The sequence below is a fragment of a genome, unplaced genomic scaffold, assembly GCF_019419815.1.
Source record: "Pyrus x bretschneideri cultivar Hongxiangsu unplaced genomic scaffold, Pyrus_bretschneideri_v1 Contig1, whole genome shotgun sequence".
Taxonomy (NCBI): domain Eukaryota; kingdom Viridiplantae; phylum Streptophyta; class Magnoliopsida; order Rosales; family Rosaceae; genus Pyrus; species Pyrus x bretschneideri.
This window is the reverse complement of record NW_025999390.1, coordinates 7264517-7275780: the sequence shown is the minus strand read 5'-3', so window position 1 is coordinate 7275780 and position 11264 is coordinate 7264517. Positions and strand designations below refer to the sequence as shown.

At 32.8% G+C, this 11264-nt stretch overlaps 1 protein-coding gene across 6 annotated transcripts; it reads left to right on the top strand.

The window, feature by feature from the left end:
- The first annotated feature begins 3878 nt into the window (after positions 1-3878).
- Positions 3879-9573, top strand: LOC103946676 (putative UPF0481 protein At3g02645). Of its 6 annotated transcripts, none has more exons than XM_048582784.1 (4): positions 3879-4044; positions 6525-6614; positions 6942-7004; positions 8018-9573. In XM_048582784.1, the coding sequence occupies exon 4, from the start codon at positions 8076-8078 to the stop codon at positions 9405-9407; it is 1332 nt and encodes a 443-aa protein (XP_048438741.1). In that variant the 5' UTR covers positions 3879-4044; positions 6525-6614; positions 6942-7004; positions 8018-8075; the 3' UTR covers positions 9408-9573. The 6 variants fall into 6 exon arrangements, with proteins under 6 accessions (XP_048438741.1, XP_048438730.1, XP_048438721.1 ...); XM_048582773.1 differs by having other exon boundaries at positions 6932-7004; XM_048582764.1 differs by having other exon boundaries at positions 6434-6614; positions 6932-7004.
- The last annotated feature ends 1691 nt before the right edge of the window (positions 9574-11264 follow it).

The window sequence follows — 11264 nt, the reverse complement described above, 5'->3', positions numbered from 1 at the left end:
TCTTTAATACAAGTCCATTTTTTGTATGACTTACTAGAAATAGTCCACTTTATTAGAATACGTACGATGATTGTAATTAAACTTTATTTTATTGTTACCTTTTTATCAAATTAATTTTTGATTAAATTAATAAAATAAGTAATGTTATTCCTTGATTGCAGGAATACTCATGTTTATTGTTTCTAATCTTTGGACCGACTCAAAATAGAAGAAACAGAATTAAAGAGGGATGCTCATTTTGTTTCTGGAAGATTTTATTTTTTTATGTTTGAATGGTAGTTGTTTGCATGCCTCTGTTCTACAATTCATGGCCCCATAGGCCATGGCCCTCAATTATACACGTCCATTAAATGAAAGTTCCTCCATCTCCACGTGAAGAGGCCATTATTGCCAAATGACGTAATCTTGATGATGTCACTCTGTTATTGGTTGTTAAAACCCTAAACAAAGATCTTCCAACGTGCATAGTTTTCCAACCACTCGAAAAACTTCACGGATTGGTTACTTGTATGAATACCACGTTCCATCAATTTGTACACAATTTGAGAACTGGTTGACTGTTTGTAGTTTGATTGGATTAATCGAACGCCAGCATTACTACGTTAAATTATAGAAAATATCAATATACAATTTTGTGAAAATATCAATATAATTATATCAGTCGATTTTGATGAAAATTTGCTAAAACTTGCTGCTTAGTAATACGGTTCAGTAGTATTCATATTTACTTATAAGTAAGAGATCTTAGGTTCAATTTTTTTCAAATTCAAATTTGAACTATATTATTGCTAACTCATTATGAGTCTTAACTCACTTCCCCACTTCATTAGTGTAGATAATATTGTTTGTTTAAAAAAAAATTTAAATATTAGGAAATGTCATATAGCAGTCTGTCAATATTTACCAATATGTCGAAAATATCGATGAAAACTATCGATTTTATCCAAAATTTAAGAATTTCTCTAATATCTTTTGAAGTTTACACTTCACTTCCTTCCATATCTTTTATTGATTTTTCCGATAGTTTCACGGAATATTACTGTATCGGAGAAATTCCAAACACTGGGAATAATAGAGGTGGAGGATAGGAAACGCCTAAAGTACCCTTCCTTATGTGGTTGTCTTTGCAAGCCAAACTGAGGCAAATCATGTTGGCTGGATTTGCTCTCATGTGTCTCATCCCAAGACAATTAATGGATCACAATAAGTGAGATAAATTTGGCTACAACAATATCAAGATTTTTCTAAATTTACGTTCTGTCACTGTCACCACATTATTGGACGATTAGTCTCCATCACTTTTGTTTTTTAGTTAAGGACAGACAAAGGATAGGTGGCTATCTGACGAATCACGACATTAATTCAATATGGCCCATTAAACAAGTTCTGCAAAAGGAGGCAGATTCCTGTCCTTTTTTTTTTTTTTTTTGTATTTTTTTATTTGTATGATTATAATTAAATTACGTTAATATTTTATATTATTATTTTCTTAATTAAAATTTTATTTTAGTTGTATTCCAAAATATGTTATAATTCACCCTTCTTTTATCTTATTTTTCACATCGTAGATTAATTAATGATGATTTTTTTTAGAATATTAATAACAATTTCTTTTACATCATATAAAGAATGGTAAACAAAGTTAAATATTCTTTAATATAAGTCCATTTTTTGTATGCCTTATTAGAAATAGTCCACTTTATTAAAACATGTACCATGATTGTAATTCAACTTTATTTTATTGTTACCTTTTTATCAAATTAAATTTTTGATTAAATTAATAAAATAAGTAATGTTATTCCTTGATTGTAGGAATACTCATGTTTATTGTTTCTAGTCTTTGGACCGATTCAAAATAGAAGAAACAGAATTAAAGAGGGATGCTTATTTTGTTTCTAGAAGATTTTAGGATCTGTTTGGTAATGTACTTTAATCCAACCTTTTAAATTTAAAAACAATTTCAAGTTTTAGACCTTAAAAACTTGTTTGGTATGATTATTTTCAAAAAACTGAACTAAAGACTAACTCAAAAATATAATATATTATCTAAAAACATAAAAAGTGAGTTTTTTGAGTTTTTAAACTTAAACTCACTAATTTATTTTTTCTTCCTCCTCTTCTCACTCCATGTGACATCCCACATCGTCCAGGGAAGTGATCCTTAAATGTATATTCTCATCCCTACCTAGCACGAGGCCTTTTGGGAGCTCACTGGCTTCGGGTTCTGTAGGAACTCCGAAGTTAAGCGAGAAGAGGGCTAGAGCACTCCTAGGATGGGTGACCCTCTGGGAAGTTGCTCGTGAGTTCCCAAAAACAAAACCGTGAGGGAATGGTAAGCCCAAAGCGGACAATATCGTGCTACGGTAGTGGAAGCGGGCCCGGGAAGTGATCCGTCCCGGGCCGGGATGTGATACTCCAAATCTATCTCTTTTTTCTTCTTTCTCACTCCTTTTTTTTTTTCTTTTACCTTTTTGGTCTCTTCTCCAATCCGTTCTCTTTATTCGTTAGGTTCTTTTTTCTCACTCATCTTCCACTCTATCTCGTCTAATCATCTCCCTTCTTTCTTTTGCCTTCAATCATCACTTACTTTATTTCCTCATCTCTCCTCTTTCTTCCTCTTTTGCAACCTGCTCTTTTTAGACCTCTTTGTTGTAGTTTAAGGCGTAAGGTTTAAAAATTTTAAATTGTAAATCAATCAAGTTTTTGAACCTTAAAGAAAATTATTTTCAAGAAATATTCTTAAAAAATATTTTGAAAAATGATAAAAAAATTTAAATAAGATACCAAATAAACTCTTAATTTTTTATGTATGAATGGTAGTTTGCATGCCTCTGTTCTATAATTAATGGCCTCATAGGTCATGAGGTACGTCCATTGAATGAAAGTTCCTCCATCTCCACGTGAAGGGACCATTATTGCCAGATGATGTCACTCTGTTATTGGTTGTTAAAACCCTAAACAAAGATCTTCCAACATGCATAGTTTTCCAACCACTCGAAAAACTTCACGGATTGGTTACTTGTATGAATACCACGTTCCATCAATTTGTACACAACTCGAGAACTGGTGGACTGTTTGTAGTTTGATTGGATTAATCGGACGCTAGCATTACTACGTTAAATTATAGAAAAATATCAATATACAAATTTGTGAAAATATTTATATAACTATATTATTTGATTTTGATGAAAAGTTGTTAAAATTTTCTGCTTAGTACTACAGTCCAGTAGTATTCATCTTCATTTATGAGTAAGAGATCTTAGGTTCGATTCTTACCAAATGCAAATTTGAACTATATTATTGCTAGTTTATTGTGAGACTTAACTCACTCCCCCACTCCCTTAATGTAGATAATATCCAAAATTTAAGAGTTTCTCTGATGTCTTTTATATATCCAAAATTTAAGAGTTTATATGATGTCTTTTGAAGTTTACACTTCACTCCCCTTCGTATTATTCCCCTAATTTTTCCGATATTTTTCATGAAAATATTAACTATATCGAATAAATTCTATACACTGGGAATAATAAAGGGAGAGGGTATGAAACGCCTAAAGTACCCTTCCTTATGTAGTTGTCTCTGCAAGCCAAACGGGCGTTGCTCGGTCATTCTACCACAAACTTTGTCCAGGGCAAATCATGTTGGCTGGATTTGCTCTGTCTCTCATCCGGAGACAAATAATGGATCACAATAAGTGAGATAGATCCGGCTACCACAATATTGAGATTTTTCCAAATTTATGTTCTGTCACTGTCACCACATTAATTGGTCTCAATCACTTTTATTTTTGGTTAAGGAAAGACAAACGATAGGTAGCTATATGATGAATCACGACATTAATTTAATATGGCCCATTAAACACGTTCTGCAAAAACCTATAGAAGAAGAAATGCTTATATATAGGCAACCTATCATCGAGCTATTGTTATAAGAAAACCTATTTTTAATCTACCAAATGAACAAGTAATATGTATTGACTTTGCCTATTCATCTACAAGAGGCAAATCAACCTGCAACTTGCTTCTTTTCCTGTATACAAAACAGGTGCGAATTCGCTTTATTTTTTTTTTCTTTTCATTTTAGATGAGAAGTATTGTTGCTGATACTTCAACAAATTATCATGCACACATTCTCAAAATAATAATTTCCCTTCAAAACGAGTTAGACGACATATTTTTAATCTTTCGTCTAGCTTTTTTCTTCTCCAATACTATGTTTGCGCGTATCCATCGGTTTGAAACTTTTAGTGTCGTAGTTACTCCTTAAGGCAATGTTGCAGCTTTCTTCTTAATATCTTTGAGTTGAATAGTTTGGCTGTGTATATATGTTTAAGTTTCATACATATTCACTATTGAGTACAACTATCAACCATGCATTGATATTGTCTTCAATTAATCATTAATCTTCGAATTTCAAAGAACATATTATTCTTACATGAAAATCATATTGATTCTATGAAATTCGTTGATATTTTTAATATATCCCCTTATAATTTTTTATATTCTACCTATATCACAAATAATTGTATTAATTTACCTATATCATAAGTTTATCTGCCTATAATATAGATTGATTTAATATTTTTCTTAATCTACCTCTATCACATATTAAATGTGATTAAACTCTATGACATTGTTCATACTCTTTCATGTAAGAAATATGAATTTCATAGAATCAATATCAACAAAGAAATATTGTGATATAGGTACCTGTGATTAAACTCTATCACATTGTTCGTACTCTTTCCAATTGCATAGTGACGTCACAACTCTATAAAAATACTACACGACTTCAAGTTTGACTTATTATTCGTAGACATATTTGCGTCTTTAGCGGCGTTGATGTTCTATTGTGTAAAAAAGGACATTGATTACTCTCTGTACAAAGAAGGCGAGCGGAGGTGAGCAATTGAATGCACAACTCAGATTTTGGATTTATTATGATTGAGTGTTAGTTAAGTTCCGTAGATTTTTTTCCTTTAAATTTCTGGGTTGTGCTCAAATTTTCGTTAAATTTGTGTTTTTTTTGGTGTCCTTTTATCTGAAAGTTTTGGCTGCCTGAGGATGGTATGTCTCTTCACTCCTCTCTTTCTCTCTCTTTAAACTCTTTTTATAGATTATATTTTGTTTGATTGCAGAGTTTTTTGTTCTTAAAATCTCCAATTTTTTAATTTGGTTTCCTCTTGATTATTCTTGCCTAAAACTCTATGAAGGGTTACTGTTCATCACCAATGTCCGGACGGATTTCCCTCGGTTTTTCTTATGCTGAGACTGTTATTTCGGCTTTTCTTCTTTTCCGCTTTACTTTTGCTTCACCTTCGTTTTTTAATTATTATTTTATTTTTCTCTGTGTGAGACTAAAAGCAGAGCTTTTTGTGAAGTTAGTGTTGAAAGTCCAAATCAAAATAAAGTGACTGAAATTGGTGGAATATAAATACTTTTCTGCTAGATGTCAATATTTTTCAAAAGTGACAGAGAGCAGAGTGACAGCCTTTCCTTTTTCAAAAGTTGAAGACTCTTTGTTCACTTTTTCTTTCTTTCTTTTTACATGTATTTGTCTTCATGCACGTCCGTGAGCACGTGCAGAATATATTTAGAAAAAATAAAAAAATTTGAAAACTTTTAGTTTTAATGGACAAAATGAAAGATAAAGTGAATAATATCAAGATTGATTTTTTAGTGTTAAAATGTGGTTTTTCGTTAAAGTAAACAGTGCCAGGAGCTTTTCGTTAAAGTTTCCAAGATATTTTTTAAATTACAGCATGCTACACGTGACGTACATGTTTTAAATGTATTTATATACGTAAATAGACAAAAGAAAAGTCGAATATTTGATGTAAATGAAAAATTTTAGATCATGTTAGAAGAAATCACAAAATAAATCAATTAAAACAGCTGTATTCAAATAATAAAATCGATCTTTATAGAATTTACATTAACAATAAAGAAAATAATATTTAATAAAAAATTGATTGAATCATATTATTGCTAGTCCATTATGAGACTAAACCTACTTCATTCCCCTTAATGTAGATAATATCATTTGTTAAAAAAAAAAAACAGTCATCTAACAATTAATTTAATCACATTATTATTCGCGTGTAATTTTTTTTTTTATAACCGACATTACATGTCTTTTAAGATATTTCGAACGTATTTAAAAATAAAGAAATTGAATCACATTATTACCAGTTTATTATAAGTTACTAATTTTAAAATAAAAAATAAAAAAACTACACCAAAAAGTTAATTATAAAATTACCCTTGTATTATTTTATGCATTCATTTTGCTGCTTTTGATTTTTTTTGGTTGAAGGACATTTTGGCCATCCATGACCTCAAAGTGGGGCTCTGGCTTTATATATAAAAGAAGATTAGTCTTTGTTTTGCATTGTTTGTTGAAACCACTTAAGTGGTTCTTTTGTTTTTTCAAGTATAGCAAGCCTTCCCGTAAGGCTCTTTTAATCCATTCCAGCAATAAGAAATTGAGTAACCCCTGAATTTTGGGCACTTCTGTAAAAGCAGGCCAATTTCAAAACTGCAATTTCACACGCGGATGCACCTAGCAAAATGGAAGTGAAGTACTAACATTTTACAAGGCAGAACCTTCAAATGGTATTTTCTTAACTTCTCTGTTCACAAATTACAGATTGCATAACAGACCTATTTCTAATATTGGAAACACTATTTGATATTTGAATTGATACTTGAGTTGAATGAACATCAGATAGGTTAATCAATTTAGATATTACATTTCATTTTTGTATTATGTTTCTCAAAATCATATTTTAATCGTCGTTATTGGTGTTAAATGTGATAATGAAGCTTTATAATCAATGCAATGTATTATCTAATATCATGTTGATTTTGTCATCTGAGTTTCTTAGAAAGCTCGCTGCGCGGTTATTTGACTTTTTATTTGTATTTTTTAGGAAATTGCAGAAACCTGGCATTGAGATTTGGTTCTTTCAGCAGTAGGACCTCAGGATTGAAGACTGAGTTATTGTAAGTTTGCTTTCTTTTTCTTTTGTTTTGGCAAGCGAAATCTCAATTATGCTCCACTATTGTTTTATAGTGTTTTTGTTGACGTTGGTACACTCATATTACTGTAAAATGAGCTCTTTATCTTGGTTTGTTTGGCATATGGATAATTTTATCTACTCTAATTGATATGCCCAAGTTACAAATGAGGACTATTAGGTAAAAAAACATTAGTTGTATAATTCCAGGAAAGGTGTAAAAAAACATTAGTTCTTTTTTGTTTAACTCTTCTTAGTGTTTTTCTTATCAATATCATTGTTTTCTTATGAAAATCATATTGATTCTATGAAATTCGTTGATGTTTATTTACCTATATTACATATTTTTTTTAATGTATCTCTCTATTATTTTTTATATTCAACCTATATCATAAGTTTATCTGCATATTCCATAGATTTTTTGTTCATAAGTTACCTATAATATAGATTTATTTAATATTTTTCTTAATCTACCTCTATCACATATTAAATGTATTATCTACCTGAATCACAAGTACCTATATCACAATATTTCTTTGTTGTTGATAAAAATGTATTATATCTGTTTGCTTGTGAGTTTAAATATATATTTTTTAATTTAAACTTAACTCTTTCCAATTGCATAGTGACGTCACAACTCTATAAAAATACTACACGACTACAAGTTTGACTTATTATTTGTAGATACTAATATTTTGTTCTATATTTTTTTTCTCATCCCTACGTTAATTAAAATAAACAGAGGGTAAATAGAAAAAATTAATTCAATTTGACCAAACGCACTCCTCGTCATAAATATATAAAACAAAATTGACCAAATGCGCTCATCGTCATAAATACATAAAACAAAATTTACTTTTTCGGGTGTATTTATTTGCAATGCTTGGATTAATTTTCATTATTATCTAGATTAGTTTTGATTATTGTCATGTTTTCTCAATAGTTAGTTGAAGCATGTTAAAAATATCATTGCGAAGAATTTGCTTATTATTGTGACAGTGATCCTCATCTCATCGTCAACAATTGCGATTTGGAACAACAAACACATTAGCATTAAATGGAAGGAAGGAGCAAAGCTTCATATGACATCGAAAGCCTGTGCACTCCGTTACTAACTTCAATGGGTCAGAGTCAGGAGAATGATTTGCCTCCCTTGTCCGATCCGTGTTGTATCTACAGAGTTCCTGAACCAGTACGGTGTGTAAATGAAAAGGCCTACACACCTCAAATAGTCTCTATAGGTCCGCTTCACCATGGCAAGGAAGGCTTAGAAGAAATGGAAGGACACAAGAGGAGGTATCTGCAGTATTTTTTAGAGCGGACTGGGGTCAGCGAGAAAGATTATGTAACGAAAATAAAGGGCAAGGAAGCGGAATTGCGCAGTTGCTATGCGCACACCATTGAGTTTAGCAGTGAAAAATTTGTAGAAATCATTCTTGTGGATGCCGCGTTCATCATTGAGCTCTTATTGAGGAGGGACGGGGAGCATATCAAGCCCGATAGCAATGACCGCATCTTTTACAAACCAGGGTTCATAAATTTTATAGTACCTGACATGCTTTTGCTCGAAAATCAGCTGCCATTTTTCATTCTTGAGGATCTCTTTTCCTTGACAAAAAAAGAAGAGGATCTCTTTCCCACTGCCGATCAGGTGCCGGCTACGAAGCTTTCAGTACTTGACCTCTCTTACGAGTTCTGCAAGAAATCAACGGGGTTTTATATGGAAAAAGACAATTGGAAATGTCCTACTTCTGTAGTACATCATTTTGTTGATTTGGTTAGAACTTTACATCTACCAACGGCGAAGGGGAACTCAGAAAAGGGAGAGCAACTCGGATTTCGAGGTATACCGCCCTCGACGAAACTACACAGGGCTGGAGTCAAGTTTCGTCCGGTGAGATCAAGCGAGAATTTATTTGATATACGTTTCAATGATCAAGACGGAATTTTGAAAATTCCACATCTAATAATCGATGATGACACAGAGCTTGTACTCCGAAACGTTATTGCCTTTGAGCAATCCCATTGCACTCCGAATTCCTACTTCTTCAGTGATTATATCATCCTCATTGATCATTTGGTGAACACCCCAATTGATGTGGAATTGCTTGTCAAGGAGGAAATTGTTGAAAATCTGCTTGGTGACAACAATGAGGTATCTACTCTGATTAACAGGCTTTGCAAAGGTGTTGTGTTTGACAGAGATGAATTCAGTTATGCTAAGCTTACAAAGGACCTCGACAACTACTGCAAAAATCCGTGGAACATATGGATGGCAGATCTGAAACAAACATATTTCGACACACCTTGGAAAATTATTTCCTTCATTGTTGCTACTTGTGTCATCTTACTCACTATCACACAAATGGCGTGGACTTTTACTCGCTAAGTATCAACATTAAGTTAGGCACTCCGTTTTCCATTTCATTTTTCTTCCTGTTCTTTTCCCAGTTAATTTCTACTCATGGTAGCTTTTCACCATGGAGTACCACAAACTCAAGACCGTTACTAGTTGTATCATTATTTCTATCATTTCTTTAAGGGCTGATTTGGTATTACTGTGCTTTGAAAAAAAATTAGGGATCCCTTCCCTTAAAGGCTCCTCCTAATACATGGATAATGTTGTTCGGTGAACAACTCTCCTCCTCATCTTCTTCATAACTCAAAAATTTCACACTCATTGAATCAAGTAAGCCTTGTTAATACCTTTTTGGAGTTTGATCTACCAGTTCTTTAATAATGCAAACAAAACTACATAATTTTACAGACACAATCATATAACAAAAGTCTAGTGGTACATTACTCTGAAGTGGCTAGAGCTGAATGCAATACATCTTCCAGATGGTTCTCTGCAGCAGCATGTTGCCTTTTCTTGTCCTCAATTGCTAAAACATCCAAAGCTTTATCCTGCACGAATACATATCTCATAGACCTCCCAATCTTTCTAGGACCTAAATAAAATTTGACCAATTAACCAAAGTAGAAAACTACCGGATGCTCATGAGACTTTGTCTTCTCTAATTCCTTTCTGTGTTCGGCCAATTCAACCAGCACCCTGTGGTTAATTTCTGGGGTGTAGTGTATGCAACCAAGTTCTGTACTTCACATTCCAAACCCCCTCCCCCCAACAAACCCAGAACAGTAATGAAAACAAAATTTAATCCTTAAATTCAATTAGACAAAATCATGAAATTTTTTCTAAAGCCTAATTTTATTAAATCACAAATTCGAAACAGATTTTAACATGCAATACAACTATAAGATAAGAATCCTTTTAGACTAACCTCGATGGTGGGGGTCGTAGGAATCGTCGGATTATCCTCGGAAAACTCGAATCCAATGTTGATGTGAAATTCAATATGAAAGGATAAAGAAGAGGAATTTCAACTAGAAAGATTTGGAGCACAGTGGCTGCTTGGTGAGGAGAAGTCGCTCCAGAAGGTTTTCGAATGAAGTTCGATGATGGGGAACTCTGAGTATCACTGGTTTCAGATGATCGGTGAAGGGGAGGAAATTGAGAGCGATGGAGGGCTAGTTTGAAAGGGACAGAAATCCCCAACACTCAAAAGCTAAAAAAACCCAGAAATCCCTAAAAAATCCAGAAATTCAAAACCACAAAAATCCAATCTAAAAGATCCAATTAGCAAGATCGTTTAACATGAATCACGGCCATCCAAACACAAACTGTAGTTCATAACTTTTGTACAGAGTAGAACTCTTACCTGCAGATTTACCGCGTCCTTGCGACTGCCAATACTGATCACTAGGGATGAGCAAAATACACATGGATTTAGGTAACCGTTGTTATCCGTCCATTTAAAGTTCATAGTTACGGTCATGGGTAGCCGTTTAGATGAACAAATGGTTATGGGTAGTGAGATTTACAAACAGTTAAGGGTATAACCGTTTATCCAGGAAATTTAAATTGACGGTTATGGGTATTACCCGCGATTATAATGGATATTCATCGGTTATGGGTATTACCCGCAGTTATAACAGGTATCCATTTACCCATTTAATTTAATATATGTAAAATTTAATAAAAAAAAAAATTAAAACCCTAAATTTTCAATCTCTCTGCTAGACTCAAAGTCTCAAACACCCTGTCCCCCGGTCATCTCTCCCTCATCGTTGCCCTCTCTCTCATTTTCGCTAATCTTTTAGTTACCTGCTATAGTTCCTCAATTTCTGTCACAAAAGCTTAGCCAATCTTTCTTTTTTAGGATTGTCTTCCTGATGTGCTTCG

What these genes read in the sequence shown, in the direction of transcription:
- LOC103946676 (XM_048582784.1), top strand. Translation starts at nt 8,076, where the DNA reads ATGGAAGGAAGGAGCAAAGCTTCATATGACATCGAAAGCCTGTGCACT.